This window comes from Battus philenor, unplaced genomic scaffold (genome assembly GCF_028537555.1).
Source record: "Battus philenor isolate CCGP_79_NKW_IND1 unplaced genomic scaffold, ilBatPhil1.0.hap1 SCAF_13, whole genome shotgun sequence".
Lineage (NCBI taxonomy): Eukaryota > Metazoa > Arthropoda > Insecta > Lepidoptera > Papilionidae > Battus > Battus philenor.
The window spans coordinates 10,077,519-10,097,510 of record NW_027181675.1 but is presented as its reverse complement, the minus strand read 5'-3'; the positions used below and the strand labels follow the sequence as shown (position 1 = coordinate 10,097,510).

Genomic DNA, 19,992 nt, shown 5'->3' with positions numbered 1-19,992 from the left:
TAAAAATTTTACAATTTTATCAACGATTCTGAATAAGTTAAGCTTTTATCTATTCTTGTCACGACAAAGTACTGCAGTAATTTTATAAAAAAGTGGAAAAAATTACAAAAGTAATTATTTTTAAAAAGAACCTCGTTCGACCCACATCACTTTACCAGAGTTAACCATGGATCATCCATAGCAAAATAAATAAAACTGTAGTCCTACCAGAAATAAACAATAAAACTTAACAAAACTACATACACTGTACTTTCTTGTAATTACAATATGTACGCTGTGTATCTTTCGGGGACTAAGGTGAATAGCACCGTAAACACGGTAGCAATGTGTATGCGTGTCATTCTCACTATCTTCTGCAAATTATTTGATAAGCAGTGGAGTCAGATTAGGTTTACCACAGAGACTAAGAGGATATTTGCCCTCTTGTGTCCTATACCCAAGAGAGTACAACTAAAAAATGGTGTGGCCATGTACACACATGGCCACACCATTTTTATCATAGCATTATCGTGAACCGTGATAAGTAATCAGCCTTAGAGTTTTAGTTGTGAAATTTAGCCCATGACTCCTTTAAAATATTTCCAAGTAAGAGGCAAAATATTGTTTAGATTGAAGTGAAAGCATTTCTTTTTACATTTGTTAAGACAGAAAATTAATTTTTGTTTTATTCAATCTGCAACTATTATAGTATACCGATTTTTATTGAAAATGAAAATGAAAAGATTTATTGACAAAAATTATTTACAGTTTAGATTTGGCGATATAGATTAACAAAGTTTACTTATTTCTAAAATTTCTATTTCCTATAACCCTCACACTAGGCTAAGCCTGTGTCGTGAGGATTATGTACAGATGAGTTATCACTTTTTTTTTTTAGTTTAGCCGATTTAAATCCAGGTTATTCTCGAGTTCGCCATAGGACAACGAGGCAAGCCAGTTTAACACGATATTTTTTACCTCGTAGATTTTCTTGTTTTTAATGTTACAGTGCATCGCCACTCTGTTATATGTAAACGCCTTGGCAAAGAGACCGTGGCGTTGCGCGAAGGCAGTATTCACCACTGGCATATTCACTCTGTAGACCCTTTTATCTCGTAGATATTTGTACTCATCAGGGGCAGATAATATTTTGCGGTGCGTCAACAGCGTGCTTTTTAAAACGTAAAGCTTTCTTACGCTAAGAACGTCAGCCTCTTTGTACAGTTTGTCTGTAGAATATTTATATGGCTTCCTAAGCATGGTTTTGAGAACTGATCTTTGTGCTCTCTCGACTTGGATCATGAAGGTTTTGGCAGCACTCCCCCAGCATGTTATTATTGACTGGCACAATACGTAGTAAATTGATTTGAGGGTTTCCCGATTTGCTACATCTCTAACACTTCTCATTACTGATATAATCTTTCTGACTCTTGACGAGAGAGCCTCTATATGGAATTTAAATGAAAGGTTTTCATCAATATGAACTGCTAAATATCTGAGGCACTTCGTACGTTTAAGCGACTCACATGAGCAAACTCCTCCAGGACATGGATGATGGATTTTGATAGAGGTTTCATCCGGTGCTGAGGCCGCTGACTTATGGAAACATATATATTGAGTCTTCTGCTTGCTTTAATTATATTAAAAAACGTTTTCAACAACTTATATACCACAAAAAATGCACCACATTTAAAGCACTTGGTTGTCAAAAACTTAAATTCTCTTCTTTATATTGAAGTATTAACATATTTTCGTATAAGGCTTTTGCACGAAAATATATTAACGATAAGAACAATAAATAAATTTTTAATAATTGTTTTCAGTTTTGAATTAAAAAGTCAGTAGGGCATAGCAATAAATACACGAAATAAAATTACATATTTAATCGATTTATTTACAGAAAATATTAGACCAAATCCTATTAAATTTTGGTTGTAACTTCCTATATAAAGTTAGACAAAATACATGGTTACATGCTGCATGTACAAAATCCTCGCGAAAGTAAGCTTAGTGAACAGTTGCTGTTAAGATCTTCTTCGCGGTTAGAGAATTTTGCTTAGATACACATTTATTATTATGTTAAGCAATAATGTTGGCATGAGTGCAAATACTATTATATATATTCGTAATACAAACTCCTTATTCATGTTAACATACATTAATTTTTCAAGCTTTAAATATAAGACTGCCCCCTAATTCCTCTCAAGGAGATTATATAATCAAATAAAGAGCAAATATCAAAAAATGTTAAGCTATAGAAAGTTGTATTTAGGATATTCCAATCATAATACAGTCTTAAAAATGGTCTATCTATAAGCCGTTAATAAAAGAATTTTTCTAACAATTACCATTATATCTATTTGTTAATAAGTACCAACTTCAAAGATAGCAAGAGTGAACATCTAATCAAAATATAATCTCCTTGATCTCTGCCATCAGTCTAAACTGATTAAGCACAAGTCTACGGTGCCAGGCTCTATCTCTTCTTAAAATATAGCCCCTTCAATAAAAATTGAAAAAATTTACCATCATCAAGTAATTACGATTTTACCAAAGCATTATCATAGTCGGGAACAACAGAAAATAATTACATTTAATTAAAATTATTTAGCTGTCATGTCTCAATTATAGTTGATATTTTTTTAAACAAATGTTTTTTATTTAAATTATAAGTTTTAATAAGCAACCGATGTAAAACATTGCTTTCACATTATAATACATAAGTATTACCTATTTTAGAAAAATGTTAAGAGGCATATACAATCAACCATGGCACCGCAGCAAATACTTCTGTATTTATTTTAACTCATGTGCTAGCACTGCAAAGCTTCTAATTATTTGACCATACTCAACTACCTCTATCTCTAGTTTCTAACATTACCAGGCAACCAAATATCTCGATCACATAAATAAATAACTAACAAAGAACAAAATTAAGTTATATCAACGTTGCATCTAGCTACCTCGAAAAGGAGCGATGATTAAAAAATATATATATTAATAATTATATCACACGCTTCGTTTTATGTAAAATTCAAGTATGATATAAAGTAATTATTTTTTAAATAAAATCAATGCAAAATAATCATTATTCTAGCATTAATAATGGCTAGGTACAATTATAGAGAATTTCGTTTGAGAGATTTAAACTAAACGCTGGTAAATAAATAGTAAAAAAACTTTGATAATATAACACTCTAACTTATAGTTAAAGTTTTGAATCAACCAAAACTTAAAATAAGTTGCTATTAAACACGGCTGGCTATTTGTCCATACCAAAGCACGAAGCTCCATCAACAAACTTCACTTTATCGTATTAGTAATGACCTATTGAGCTTTTGTCTCTATGGATATCCATTAATGCTGTTAGCCTTCAAGCAAACAAACATAATGAGGATCGAATCGAGTAGAGACAGTAATAAGCGTTTTATTTACATGTAGGTTTAAATGAATTTCGCATGTGTTTTGCGTAAAAATGACTAACTTTAGATTGACTGTCATGAATAACCATCAATATCAAATGTAATAAAACTAAATTATCCATAAACAAATCAAGGTACAAGTTTTCAAGAGCGGACATGTATATCATATTAACTATTCGTATGAAAGAAAATTACATCTAAACGCTCTTATCAATAAACAATAACTATAAAATAAAACAGAATAATGAAATGTTAAATTATAACACAGCTTTTAACTCCCCACTCCATCGTGCCGTGGCGTACAAGACCTGCTACGTCGCAGTAGATGATGAAAGAACATTTACCGTGGCCAGTGTTACAGGCTCCGCTATAGGATATTGATTTAAAAACGTGATATCTGGAAATCAGATACTTAAATGGAATGTGAAACACTAATTGAATCTTGAGAACTTATCCAAATATATGGGCATAGCACAGTCAAGTACACCAGGAAGGGACTACAATGAGCCAAAGAATAAAATATCAATAAATTATCAAAACTATTTTCCATTCTAAATGATCTAAACATTAAAATCGAAACTCATAACATTCTCATTGCAGCTATTATGTGAAAAATAATGATAAAGATATCATCGGTGAGTTAAGGTTACTAAAATGGCAATGCTCTTAGCGACACTCCCAAACTTTGACGGTAAGATCGACACTGCCCGAAATCACATATGGCAAGCTCCTGTGGAAATCTGAAAACAAAAATAACATATTGGTTAGCAAATGTTACCAAGAAAAGTAGGATAATAAGTACGCTTTTTTCAGCTCTGAGATTCAAAATGATTTACCCTGTTGCTACAAATAGTTTTAGAACCAAAAAAACATATTGCAAACTACAGCACCATAAAATTTTTGAGTGACCAATTTCAGGTCATTCATACAATTGCAACAAACTTATTATCCGCCTGTAAAAAGTTCAAATATTAATCATAAGTATAATATTAACTGTGAGCAAAATAATAATTAATTAATCTTGATCCATTCCACATATATTTTTTTATTTCGCTAAGGTATGATTGAGAAAAAAAAATGTGATGTTATTCTAAAATTGACTCTTTTCTTTTTCCATACAAAGAACAGAATAAATAAAAACATCAAAAAGGGTGTTTAAGAAGTTAAAAAATATTTTGTACACTACAAAACTGTGTTATTTTTAAGGCATCACATTAATAAACAAAGTGATCACTCCGTAAAACGTTTTATTTTTCCTTTTGACAATGGGTAGTAAGTATATATAACGGGCACATTATTTCTTTCAAAATTTTAGCTCTATATGCTAAAAAATACAAAGTGGGACAAGAACAGTTAAGTGACTTTTATGAATAATTAAATTTGAATGAGTTACACACTATTTGGCCTGCCTACTGACCAATCTATGTTGGTTTTAAAGTTAGAAAATATTGGTAAGCATCTATCTCACCAAGGCTGGTGGCGAAGTGCTGATGCGCGTAGAGCGTCTTAAGGCAACGCGTGTGCGCAACGTCCCACACGCGTAGTGTCTTGTCGTCGGACGCCGTCAGCAGGTAGCGGCCGCCCGGGTGCCAGGCAGCACCCCGTACCCAGTTGTCGTGCCCCACCAGAGTAGCCAAACACTGCCCTGTGCTCACGTCCCAGATCTGAAAATCGATAATGTATATGCCTCTAATCCTATCACCTCTAAACTAACTACTTGTATTATTTATTAAAGATTACGAATAAAATTCACAATATTACACACAAAAACAAATTAAATAAAAACAGGTCAAGTACAAAAAAAATAAAAATAAAAATAAGATCAACAATAAATCTGTAGGTGAATAATAGATTTATTGTTATACTTTAATCTAATAGAAAGTTAATTGATGTGTTATTTATAAAGTTTATGTATTTTCCATTTAGAACAGTGATTCCCAAAGTGGTCTATATCGACCCCTACGGGTCTGTGACACAGGTTGTCACAGACCCGTGGTCAAGAGGTCTGTCTACGTCAGCGAAAAATAATTTGGGGGTCCACGAAATGAAAATGAGGGTCCACAGACTGGACATCATTAGCCGAGGAGATTTCAAGATTAACCGTTACAAAATTGACGCCAAATTTGGATAAATTATTATTAAAGCATCAGGTTCATCGTTCTCACTAAAAATATTGACTTATTGCTTAGGTTATTTTGTTTATAGTTTATTTTATATTTATTTGATGTTATGTATATTTTACATAACAGATACAAAATTGTATTTTGAGTAGTTTTAATTTAAATTCAATTAATAAATGTATAAATTAACATGTTTTTTTTACTTTAAGTTTTTAACACTAAACTTCACTACAGTTAGAAATTCACAGGAAATCAATATCAGGTAAGTAGGGGGTCTACCCAACACGGAAAATCATGGCAAGGGGTCTACGACACAAAAAAGTTTAGGGAACTCTGATTTAGAACATATTAAATCATAATATATAATATACACTAAGCAGAAAATAATTTTTGTCAAATGATTTAACATGCTCCACTAAAATGTCAGCCTATGCGACGGCGCTGTTCCTTGTGGGAACTTATATTTTTCTCTTCCAGTCCGTAGCCAATATACAGAAAAGACACTTCACTTCTTGAGCAACTTGCTACTGCACTGAATCCTTGAAATATTACGGCCTTATATTTGCTGTCTGATAGGTATTTACCTTTACACACTTTTCTTTAACAATACCACCTATTTATATAAGTATAATAATGTTTATAGTAGTTGTTTGCATACTTATGTCATGGTTTCTTTCATTTTACTTTTTTCCATATACTTCTTTTTTTCTTTTACGATACTTAGTTATTTCCCCTACCTACATCACAATAATTTATTCATGCACTGCGTAAATCCTTAAACAGTAGAAAATGTATTCAGCTTTTGGGTTAAGTTTGCCTTTATATTTTGTATAAGATATATTTTAAATAAGTAAATAAATAATTGGAGATTTTTTTTTAACCATAATCTCCAAGAAGTTGTAAGCCTAATTCATATTACAAATGTTGTACAGTTTATACATTATGGTTCAACATATTGCTAGAAGAAAAAATAAAAATTAGGTAATAAGAATAAAAGTAGCCCATTTTCAAGTTTTTTTTTTCTATGTAATTCGACTGTGACCACAAATGTAATAAGATTTTGTGCTTTAGTTATGGTAGGTAGTTTTTAAAGAAGTATCTTGTGGCTAGGCTAGTTAGCAACCTTATAAGACCAGTTATATGCTTGGTGAGAGATAATGTGCTCTACAAATTGTGTATTTATTTTGTAAACAGGATTTTGTATTGGAATCATAATATCAACTATAATAAGGTTGATCCACCTTACCCTCTAACAAAATGACGACTATAAAACTGAGACTTGTAAAAGAGATCTTTGACTTATTTCAACGAAAATAAGGTACATTTCCCGCCTTGCTTCCTAATAAAATGACGGTAACAAAACTATACCTTGACGGTCTTATCCCGCGAACCGCTAGCGAGGAAGGGTCCGGCGTGGTTGGCGCGACGGTTGTCCCCTCCTGCTGCCTCGTTGATGGCGCTGGCTGCGGCCTCCGGAGCCCACGCCACACACTCCACTACATGCTCGTGCTCACGCAACTCCATCTGATAGGTATTATTGATAAGTAATGCCTCTATTTTGTGTACACAGTGAGAACTGGTGTAATACCTTTTAAGCTTTTTAAAAGGAAGTGAATGTATAGCTCGTTTCTAGTCAATTATTTAAAAAAACGAAGGTATACCAATAATGAAGTTTCTGAAATTACTTTTTCATTACATATTCAATTTTATGAAATTTGTTGCATTTAAGACTTAACACAGATTAATTGGAAATAGGTGTAAAAGCTTTTTGTTGGCAAATAAGCCATACACTCAACAATTTGAAGCTTTTACACTTGTAATCAATCACTCTGTGTATACATAAATGAGTAAACAGTACCTTGCACTCGTTGGCATTGTTGTCAGTACTCCATATGCGCACGGTCTGGTCGTTGGAGCAGGAGGCGAGCAGCGCGCCGTCGCTGGACACTCGCACCATGCGCACCCACTCGCGGTGCCCTTTGAACGTTTTCACACAGTACCTGGAGATTTTTAGGAAAATTACACAAAATTAAACAACAATTCTAAAATGCATTTTATTATCATCATATCAAACGATAGACAGTGGGACAATAAACATAGGAGTCCCCTAAGGATCGCCACTATGAGCGATTTCGCGCTGTTCACATCCAGCTTCTTCCTTTAATTATGTCGTCGCTCTACCTCGTGGGGGGCCCTACCCAAGCCGCGTTTACACTCGCGAACCTTTCGGCCACAACAGCCATTGCGGTAATGCCACACGAGCAATGTGCGGTACCTACTGCCTCTATAAATGAGCCTTTAATAATATTAGGATTTATTTTGTTAAACCTGTTTGTTTGTACACATGAATTAAATATACTGTACAAGTTTACATATAAATAGCGGTTCTGTTAGGTGTGTGTTATTTCATAAGCGACAACAAACATGAATTAATTTAACTAAAAATTTATTAAACAAAATAAAATATAAACATCAGATCAACATGCAGAGAAAAGTGTTAAATGGTTTCTCAAAACGAATGAACGTTTTTTAAAAGAAATTATTATAAGAGTGCAGCGTTTGTGAGATAGTCTGAACTCGACATGTATCAGACTATGGGGCCCTAGGATGGCTGTCATTGAAAGTATGATTTAATGTGAAGCTTACCCAGTGGCCACGTCCCACGCCTTGATAGTCTTATCCCGGCTGGCGGAGTAGACTACGTCGCCGCTTGGCGAGAACGCCACAGAAGACACGTTATGCTCATGACCGTGCATCGTTTTAATGCACTCGAACGTCTGATTGAAGTCCCAAAGTTTGATTGACATATCGGCGCTGCACGAAACTAAATAAAATATATAACAGAGTTTAGAAATGAAATAAAAATGTTGCCTAGCTTAAGATCGACAGTAAATATATCGATATATCTAGTCTAGCCATAAATTCTGTTACTGGCTGTATATACATTAAAAGCGTTAATTTGAATTTCGAACCTTAGCTTCTATGATAAAAAATAGAACTTCTTTCTCGCCATTATTGTTAAGTTTTTCGTTTAGAAATTATTTGTTTTGAAAATGGAATGAGGCACTAAAAAGAATAAGATAGCAGTAATTGCGCTGTATAAAGTAGGTAAGGAGCCAGCCAACATTTTCGATACATTGAAAAAGCTAGAGATTAGCTGAATATTTGTGTGTTGTACCACCCAAAGGAAACTGAAACCATGTCTATTGATGACCGCGAGAGATCCGGCCGATCGTAGTCTATTCGAACAAACGAGGCCGTTAATGCAGTCAATGCCAAAATTCGTCGAAATCCCATAAGGAAGAACAAAATTCTTTCCAGAAAAATGAGAATCCCACCAAGGACACTTCCACGATTATCAAACAAGACTTAGGTCCTTACATCAGGCACAAAAACAAAAGAGATCAAAACAACTGTTACTCCGATACGCGGACGAAAAACAGAAAAATTCTCTTTACCGATGAAAACATTTTTACAATGGAGGAGCACTACAACAAACAAAATGATCGAGTGTATGCAGACAGCTCTAAAGTAGTGGCCAAATTTCAGCGAGGCCATTATCCAGAATACATCATGGTTTGGTAGGGTATCTCTTGCCAAGAGGTTAAAAAACTTCATTTTTGTGAAAAAGGAGTGAAAACCTTAACCAAAGTTTTAAGATAACGTGTTAGAAGCAGTAGTTAAACCTCAAGAAATCTTTTGAGGCAGCAGTGTTAAAGTTTTCAAAGGAAACCTTTCGTACATCCATCGACGAATGGCCCGACTTTGAATAACTAGTATGTTAACATATCTTTTTCCCTCTACATAATCACATAGAAAACTTCAAAAAATATATTTTTTTTAAATTATCGAATATTTTCTTTGTAACAGAACTTTTGGCTAGACTAGGTATGTAACTCGTTCACTTTTTTAATCAAAAATTAAAGTAAAAATAAAACCCTACGCATAACTACTCACCAAGTAGCTTGCCATGATGGTCGAATGCGATATCCTGAACGGAATCGGTGTGCCCTTTCAGGGTTCGTTCGTACACACCGCTTTCAAATTCCCACACTCGGATGGTGGCATCTTCGCTTGACGATACCATCAAGCTAAACACTGGATGAAATATCACCTGAAATAATGTATTTTATATAAATATGAGACTAATTTTATACTCGATATTAAATAATTTGACTTAAAGGTACTTACTAAAAACTATGAAGGTATTACTTGCCGTATTTATTCAAATAATTGAACTAATGAGAAATACAACTATAGTTGTTAGGATGAACACGCGGTTATAATTGATTTAACTGAATATCATGTAGCCGGTTGCCCCTTTAGGTTAAAGATAGCCAATGATATTTATTTATATAGTTTTATTTATATACTTATATATATTAATTAACAAAGGTAGCGGAAAGATACTTGTTTTATTTACTCTTTTTCTAAATCGTTTTTATCATTGTACCAGCGGATGGATGCCAACTGCAAGGCAAAGACCTCCCCCAAAGAATTCCATGACGACCGGTCTTTCACTACCCGTATCCAGCGACTTCGCGCGACATTAACTATGTGATAGGTCCGCCTAATGGTGTACCTGCCAACGCCGGGTCTACGAGAACCTTCAACAAACCTACAACCTAGTATTGTGCATAAACAGGACATAAGAAGAAATCAAATGCCGCCTGATGATAATATAACGACGACATACGTCCACTGCAAAGCACAGGGCTCTCCAAAGATAGCCACGATGACTGATCTTGCACACATAAATAACATGTAACAGGAAAAAATAGTAAAACTCGATGTCTTCTACAAAATAATTTGATATTCTCACCTTCGTGATAGTCGCCCGGTGCCCCGTGAGGCAGAACTTCTCCGGAGGGCGTGGGATCCACTCGGCGGGGGTGCGCTTACCGCGAGTAGGCGCGCCTTCCATGAACTCTTTTTGAGCCTCCGAAAGCTTCGATTCTAATTCCATTACCTGAAAACGTAATAAAATAATACGAAATTACATTCACATATTTAGTTATGGTTTTTGTTACTTGTCTTTTCAATTGAACATTGTTGAAATTCTGGACCGTTTCCCGTGATAGTGAAAGGTGTGTATAGGTGGCCTCTTGAAGTATAGGTGGCTTGTTAAATTTTAACTAGTTTTTAAGTTTCCTCAACGAGTAAAAATAAATAAATAAATCAATCAACAGTTTTTTAAACCTTTGGATATGCTCTTCGTCATAATAGGTAAGTTAATCGCTAATGGTGGACAAACAATTTAAACCACAGCTTATGGTTTCCTCATCACCTCAAACAGATCACATTGTCGCATGTACTCCATGTGTATGCGACAATAACCCAAATAGTGAGTGCTATGGTAAATAGAAGTGTTTTTGAAAATCTTTTGGTACACCAGGATTTCAAATATGATAGATGAGGTAAAAGATGTTTAATTCTGTATTGTTTATAGTAACAGCTACGGAACTAAATGAGATTTTACTGCATTGAAGTATATGTATATATAGCATATAATAGGCATCCGGTATGCAGAGCTTGCGGGCGACCTAGAAACTTTGACGACACATCGATCGATCCATCCCAGTGCCTAGACCCAATAGCTTTTACAACGGTAAAATTTTAATTTACTGTTTGTGTCCGTTTATTTCATATTAAATAAGAAGTATGTTATTTCGTAATGTAAAATTATTATTTGTTACTTTCATCACAATAAAATGTGGTGTGGCCTTGTGGTTGAGAGTTCTATTTTCGAACTGGTAAAACTTATGAAGTTAAGGTTCTGTACTATTACTTTTTTTAAACTTTATAAAGCTAACAGTGAAATAAAAAATAATTTTAATTTTGAATAATTGAGATTGTGAATAAGGGAGAAGTATTCATGCGGTTCAATTTAATGACAGTAATTTCAGTAAAATATTTTTGGATGGTATTGTAAATTTGGTTTAGACCTACTTCTCTTCATGCATTATCTGTGCTGTGTAATAAGTATTTACAGACTACACAACTAACTTTTTTCTGGAGCCTTATAACTGAGGTCCATTTTTTTTCTAGAAGGCCGCCGAATTTGCAGTCCATTTCGCCGGTCATGTCGGCCTCTTTTTTGAAAGCTTCAAGCGCGTCTGTGTAGCCATTGCTGCCAAGGTAGTCGGCGATAGCTTTGTTCCTGCAACCAAATACAAATTAACGTTGAATAAGCAATCGATCATTTAAGAGAAAAAAGGTAAAAAACAAAAAAACCCGAAGAAAAAAAAATTACAACTGCTAAAAAAATAGAATTCATTTATATATAGCAGGGGTGTCCAAATCGCGGCTCGCGACCCACATGCGGCTCTTTGAACGATCATTTTTGGCTCCAATTGACTGTCGAATTTTTCAATATTTAAATTTATATCATCTAAGTCAGCTCATGGGAAATCGAAAAAAATTACTAGTGTGAATAATTTTAATTATTATTCTACCATTATATGAAACAAAATCTAAACCCCGATCATAATTAACTAACCGGCATCTTAAGTATTATTAGGAATGCTGTCATATACCTGTGCCATTATATCTAAGTTTAATACACATATTTGTACTGTTGTTTAAATAATTTCGATAAATATAATTTTAGTAAAGAAAATATTCATTTGCGTGTTTTAAATACGTATTCAATTGCGGCTAGCAAAAAATTTCAAATTTTGAACAATGACGAACTATCAAGAAGCTTGGCCACACCTGCTATATAGTATTTAACACAAGAGAGAAATAACAGCGTAGTGGTCGTATCTCAAATAAGCAAGGTTCAAAGCGACTCCGAGATCACTTTTATACATTAACTATTTAACTTACAAATTTAATCAATACATTCGCACAAATTATTAACAACTTTTTTTAACATAAATGACCCACTTAAAACATAAAATTACCATCGCATTTCAGTACAATATAGTTAATACGTTTTGCATCAATGTCCACTAAATAACATTTCATGGTATAACTAGTTCTATTGGGGTGATAGTATGTCGTTTTGTAGGCTAACGTATTAAAGCGTTACATTTATAAGAAGAGTTATAAATTATCTATCCGGCTTTTCCTATTGACCACGTTTATATATTTTTTCCACGTGTAAAATATTTCCACTGATTGAATGACTCCCAACAAGAACTGATAAATATTATTGCAGCAAAAGTTGATAATCACCTTTATCTCTTTTCGTATGCTATGCGGGTTATGGACTGTCACATTTTAGAGGAAAAAAAAAAAACATTTATATTGCGAGTGACTGACTTTGCTTTACTGTACTACAATGTTTTCTTAAAATATTGTAAAAACGTAATAGGTTTAATAAATGGAATTGTACACGTGTACGCATTCTATGCATTTTGCACTATTATTTTTATAAATAGGGGATAAGAAACACAAGACTGGTCATAGTGGAGATCTTTGGGAAGCACCTTTGCCATTCAGGAGGCGTCTATACGTTCACATAAATGAATGAATACTAAATATGAAATAAAAAAGCAGTGGAAATGCTACATTGAAGCGTACAAGAAAAATTATAAAACAGCAATTTACTTTCCGAGTTGACAACTTTCTAAAGGAAAAGTACAGGTTCGCTAGATTGATGTCGTATAAGTTATCATTTATTGATTAATCCAAACAGCGAATGATGTTCTGAGACTGGTTCTATCGAATGCGTTACGCAAAAGGAATTAGCAGCACTTAATTTTTTTTTCATGTATTCTATAGGAAATCAGCTGATAAAAAAGTTGCAATAATTTATTTATACGCTCTACACTTTCGCTCGATTATTATCTTTGAATATTGTTCCCTATAAACTCAATCAGTTATTGCAATATTGAAAAAAAAAACAATTTTCGCAATCTATGCACGAATGTACAGCAGTTATTCGAATAGATAAAAAATAATCTACAGAATATTCCACCTGAGATTTCGTTTGTACACATTTCATTTCTCGGTTGTTATATCAAGTTTCGATATCTAAATGGTGAAACTAAATCGAATGTAAAGACAATATAAGGCGGCTATTGTTTGTGTGGGAGCGACCATGTCTTTTTGTTAAGAGAAAAGTACGAGCGCGTAGGTAGCAAATCATTTTGAAATGAATCTGCCACTTTATGAAATCTATCGTGTTATATAAACGTACAAAACAGATGTAATTAAAGTTAAAGACACTAACTAGGTTGCGATTTTAGGTGGCTTTTTAAATTGTTATTTTTTTTTTCTATGACGTCGAGCTTTTGGTTTGTTATGTAAATAAAGAATAATCTTTATCAAATCATCTTTATTCAACATACGAGGAATCCTACTTCATATTGACGGCAAAGTGAGTCTACCTACCTTTTAGGATGATAAATACTACAGACCTCACAGGTCTCAGAGCAAGCGAAAGAAACTCAAGGGATTAAATATATTTTAAAAGAATACAAAATTAAACATTGAAATAGTCTGGAAAGCGAAGACAATTTCAAAGGTATGTTCTATGTAGTCAAGTGTGGAGTTTAGTGTAGCAACCCTTAACAAATAAACTTTCTTTGTTTGATTCACATGTGTATTCAACGAGTTTCGTGCACGGAAGATCAGCGCGTGGACATAACAGTCGTGAAAAAAGACTTTGACGTGAATAATCTGTCGAAATGTCTGTTAATGAAGGGCACTTGTGAATTTCAACCGATAAACCAGTAACCGCTGTCGTACAGTGTATACGTTGTAATGGATTTATGTGCCTTTGTTTACAATAAGTATGAGACTCAATCTAATTTCTTTTTACGTATTAATACAGTCTATAGTTATATTACTACAATTATAGACATAGCCGCAGAAGCCCAAAGGTTTTAAATTTGAGACTACGGACTGGCAAGCACGGTGTCCACCTACAAGGTGAACATGTGGCCTTGTTAAGGTCGATGGAAAACGTTGGATGCAGGTCGCATTCTACCGGTCTTCATATTTCGATCGGATGTCGTACGGTTGAAATAACGATAACAGTTATACGGACAAATATTTGATACAACGAAAAATATAAAACAAAAACCCGTTATAATTTGAAAATAGACATAAACCAATCTTTATCACTCCCCTGAATAATAATGCCATATTCGCAACAAAATTTAAAAACTAATCGCTCATTCTTATATCAATAACAAAATTTATTCTAACGTTTGATAAATATGGATATGTCAAGATTTTTAGGGATATGTGATACTATACAATGTTTTAAACCAAAATTTTCACGTCTGTTAAGAGAAATAACGTTTTTTTATAAAGACGTTAGTAGTTGTAAATTTAATCGTAACTGTAGTACATGAACATGTCTACCGGCAGAGGCCCACTGTAAAATATAAGTTTCCTCCAAAGAGATCTTTCTAGATTGACGATATTGAGCAGCATTGACTGTCGTGGGTTTACATACTGGGGGCCTACCTACGACACGTCTACCTGCTTTTATACATAACTATACAATAACATAATTATACAATTGCGATGTCCTAAATAACATTCCATGAATAAATGCATTAATCCCGTTTACTTGATATTTTATGAAAATAAATATAATTATCAATTCGAGCATCGATTACCCGACGCGCGGAACGCTGGCCGGCGACACGCGTAACGTTGTGCATCAATGATGTAATCGTTTGAACTCATGTAAATGACATTCAGTACACGTGCATTAAATTGGTTCAAACTTTTAACGTAATTTAACGTTCCCCAACGTATTGATTGGCTCTACTACACGACGACAAAATTACATATTTCGTTTAATTTTAAATTAGTCCTATTTTTAAGCGATTAATTATCTTGTATTAATCGCTATTTATTAACGATAGTAATGAGAACAAATAATCATAGTATTAATATATACAGGTGATTGATTATAAACGTATTGTTGTATTGTTGTTAAACACCCGCCGATCCAGAAATACAAAATGACAATACAGTAAAAATGTATTCTTAAAAAAGAATTATTTCTTATTGACATTTATTACTTCTGACCGCAGGAACAGTTGTCTCTGCAATCCTTGAGCTGGCTGGAGTTATTGGTCTGTGGCATCCCAACAGACAAAATAAATTTATGTAAATAATATATCAGAGTGATCACCACTATATACACGATTATTGTACATAGGTGTAAAAGATAGTGAAATTGGCTATACTTCTTGAAAGATTTTACACCTTAATAACCCACCATTCTATATTTAAATCAATATAAAAAATCTTTTAAATAACAGCCATAACGAAATTCCGCATAGTTAGAGTTATCATTTAATTATCACATCCGCAATTGACTAACAAATAATATTATTCCCCTGAAGATACTTAAATCATTGCGGTAAAATAACCTGCTGATGAACAAAAGCATCTTGGGAGAAGTCTAACGGCAAACACAAAGACAATAAAACGACAAAGCGAACGGTAGATTGAAGGACGTTTAAAACAAATCGCAATTAGTATTATCAGTACGGCGCACAAAGCGTATGTCATTTGCATATATATTGACTTGACCCGAAACTAGTCGAAGAATGGCTGTTTCCATGGGAAAGCCCCTAAATTCTTAAAGTTTAATCAGTGATATGCTATTTAGAAGAAACTTTCGTATTTCCAATATATTAACCAACTATAATAACTCATTGTAAGAGATTGCAACATCACATGCATGCTTAACATAATAGATTACAAAACCTGTAGTTAACCTTATTCACATACAATTACTCCGAATTTAGAGTTTTGTTTGTATACGTAAGTTTACGTTTAAAATATTTAAATTACATTTAAAATGATTTCGCACGCTTGATCAATAGTTATTATTGTTCATTTTCAATAATCAATATTGATGTTTACAATAGAATAGAGAAATCGTTCACAAATTTAGCTTATTACTTAACTATTTAAATGTTTATATATTATAGTTTAGAGAGTTGTAGCTACGCATAGAAGAAACGGAACTATCAGGTCGTTGTGAACGTTACCCCTAAATGACAACGACAACTAATGGTTAAACATGCCCTAAATAAGTAAGAGAGTAGTTGAACTACACAAGAAGGGTCCGATTGTGGAGTAGAATATAGAGTAAACGTTGTTAAACTTTGTCGACCGATTAAGAGCGTCCGTCTAGCATAGCTAAAAACTCTATTTATAGTAATACCGACTCGTGTTCGACATAAATTTTAATTAGAATTGCCCGAAAAACTAAAATATATTGAAAATTATTAATTGACAGTCCATTAATTACGACTTTATCAGATTATCAACATATGGTTATCTTGGTAATTTAAAAGACACATATGAGATTACGTATTCAACGAAAAACATTAACTACTAATAATTTCTAATTTCATTAAACATATTCCTGGTTAGTAAGTTTATTGTTTTTCAATTAAAAGGGCACAAATCAACATATGATTTGTGGCATTTGTGTCTTGGAAAAATTTGGGGATTATAGGAATATTATCTGCACTTATGTATTTCCTCGTCGTGAGCGCGCGGGGGAAGGGGGCGGGAGAGGGTCGCCCACGCGACTGCTATCGATCGCGCCAGCAAGCGGCGCCCGTCTACGTCACAAATGCGTCATTTCGGATCTGTTACGAACTGTCGGCGCCTTATATTTCTAATGAAAATAAACTAATATTAGATGTAAAAGGTGATTAACAAAAGGTAGCATTTGCTGATAATTACATACACTATCCAAAATCAATGGTTTCAGAAATAATTATATTATGATATTATAAGTTAAAAAACGCCTTTTTAAAATTAAGATTACTGCATGTAAATATTAACTACTTTTTACTAACTTTTCCTGATAAGTATAAAGTCAAAATTTATCGGTCTGTCATATTTCGATAGAAAAAATAAATGAATAAAACATTCTTCAGAGTGATTACTTTATACAGAGATGATAGGAAAGAAGTGTGCTGATAAATGATACACGATACATCTACTTCACACATAATCGATCACCCTGTATATGTGGATACAATTAAAATTCTACATATCATTCGAGTGTATTAATTTTAATACTATATGTCCGATACCAAAACAAAATTGTTATTTTTACGTGTCTTAAACTATACCACTATATAATAAAATAATTAATTAATACAATAAATAGGCATGGCTTAAGCAGTTGCCATCGGCAATAACCTGCGCACAAATGTTTGTAGCGTGTTCGCTCGTATAATGAAACATCGGGCTAACCCTTGTTTGCAAGGGATGGAGAAGTATTTCCAGAGGGTTATGTTGAAAAGGGGAAACATGACGTCATGTATAAAGATTAAATATCAGTTGGTGACTTGGAAAAGAAAATTTCCATTACGACATGTTCAAGGTTTTGGAAATTTTTATGTTTTAGACTATTTTAATAGTTTACTTCTTTTATACAACGCAAGACTAAAACGACCAAGATTATTTGTAGTATACATTATTTTTTATTCATAAAGTAACGGCTCTACCAAATTTTTGAATGACACAATATTAATTAAATTTTGTTTGTGCCTTATGGTTACAGTGATATTATAGACGTGTAGGTACGTCGCGTTTGGTCTATAATATCACTGTACTGTCTTTGCCAAACAGAATGAATATAATATAATCTCACGTGTTGTCGCATTGATGACCGATTTCTATTTAACCTGTGATTTGGTGTATTTTTGAACTGATTACTGTTTATTTCGTTACTCGATGCATTTCTTGGACAACGATAGCAAGTACATCGAAAAACTTAGCAAAAAGGAGATTTGGAAGTTATTTTACGTCAACCAAAACAATGAAAAAACTTTTCTTTAAATTTTGATCACAATGATTATATCAGTCGTAAGACATCTGCTGGACAAATGCCCCTCCCCCTCCCATTTATTCCACATAAAAGTGCGATTGAAAGAGATTAATTCGTCCGGCCAATAGAGTATAGATAATATTCTTTAAACTATATGATCATATTACATCGTCATTTACCATTCAATCAGTTAAAAACGACAATGACAACCGGAAATATATTTTATCTTTCCTTTGCCGGAAAGACATTAGTATTACGATCTCCATTCAATCATTTCTTGTATCGTAACAGCTACGAATAATTATTTTGTTGTTTAAACATAACTAAGCTGTGTGTATTTGAAAAGCATTACGCATATTATTTATAGGTTTTTAATACTTTATTAGAGTAATTATTAAATACAGTAAGTTCATACATTTTAAGAATACTTAGGTATGTTTACGGTAACGACGATAATCGATAGAAGCTTTCTTTGTCCAATGATGTAATACACGTAATATTAGCTTTCATTCAAAAGCTTTGTAACATTAAATTGTAGTAAGTAGTAGTAGAGCATATCAGTGCCCGAGTACATATTCATCCTGCAGACAATTATTAATTTTGAAGTGATTATATCCCCAAGATAAAATCATTAACTAGCCTTTTTTAAATTTAGTGTTTCAACACAAGCACTATAGCTACTGTGTTTTATGCACAAATCTTAGCCGGTAATAAATTTTACTTCTCTTTATTTAGCAACTTACATTGTCCAACCATTTTCTTTATTTGTAGTAATATAATAAAAATAATTTTATATATTACAAGTATCGTAAGCCAGTAATTGGGAAATTATAAAAAAATTAGTTTTGCTATGCAGTTCTTTAACAAGTAAAATATCAAATGCAACTGAATAACGTATTACATAGGGAAAATAAAATTATCTAGAAAATCCGCTTATATCTCTCGGAAATTTATAAAGATTTTATAACAAAATAAACAACACAGATAGTTAAAAAAATGTATTTAAAAGTAAAATCAATACATTTTATTCTAGATTCTAGTGCGACAATATTAGAAGTACGTAACTATTGTTATTTAAAGGCAATGTTAATAATGGGTTAATATTGTAAGCAATTTAGAGATCTGAAACAAATTGAAAACAAACAAGATTTTTGCATGTAATAAATGTTTTAGTGGTAGTATTGTGCTAGTCTAGCAAATAATATGAGAAATATAGTCAACCGGCGGCGCCCTTCGGTGCGACATAACTAGAACTAGAATATTTTTTTATGTTCATATATTAAGAGTAATGTGAGCCAAGTATGCAGAATGCGGCATGCGGCAGAGCATACGAGGCGACCGGTGGAAACTGCATTCCTTTCGATCCACCGCGAGCCGATGAACGGACAACGGCTTAGTCCTTACATTGACTGTACATGCTCACAGAATCAACTATGTTGTTTCGTCAATCCAAAATTGTACCGCAAATCTAATGGGTGGTCATGTAAAACTGAATTAAAACAGCTAATTGTATCAAACGCTATATATACACAACTTATAGACATATTTGGAGAAACGCAAAGGTTTAAATGACATAAAATAACATTTTGCGGGTTGTTGTTTTTTAAGATAATTAAACATCTGTTTTGGTCTTTATAATGTATTGGTACGTATGTATCATTTGATAATAAAATTGAGTAATAATGTCTAAAGGCGTCTA

General features: G+C 33.2%; 1 protein-coding gene across 2 annotated transcripts in view; it reads right to left on the bottom strand.

The window, feature by feature from the left end:
• Positions 1–1,847: 1,847 nt before the first annotated feature.
• The window catches only part of Lis-1 (LisH and WD40 domain-containing Lis-1), a 30,996-nt gene continuing 12,851 nt past the window's right edge, over positions 1,848–19,992 (bottom strand). For both annotated transcript variants that reach the window (XM_068776912.1, XM_068776913.1), the window contains exons 3-10: positions 11,528–11,681; positions 10,344–10,490; positions 9,479–9,635; positions 8,168–8,345; positions 7,380–7,521; positions 6,890–7,045; positions 4,870–5,065; positions 1,848–4,141 (exon numbers count right to left, since the gene is read on the bottom strand). In XM_068776912.1, the coding sequence (XP_068633013.1) occupies positions 4,068–4,141; positions 4,870–5,065; positions 6,890–7,045; positions 7,380–7,521; positions 8,168–8,345; positions 9,479–9,635; positions 10,344–10,490; positions 11,528–11,681 (1,204 nt within the window). In that variant the 3' untranslated portion in view covers positions 1,848–4,067. The remainder of the gene's footprint in view (positions 4,142–4,869; positions 5,066–6,889; positions 7,046–7,379; positions 7,522–8,167; positions 8,346–9,478; positions 9,636–10,343; positions 10,491–11,527; positions 11,682–19,992) is intronic.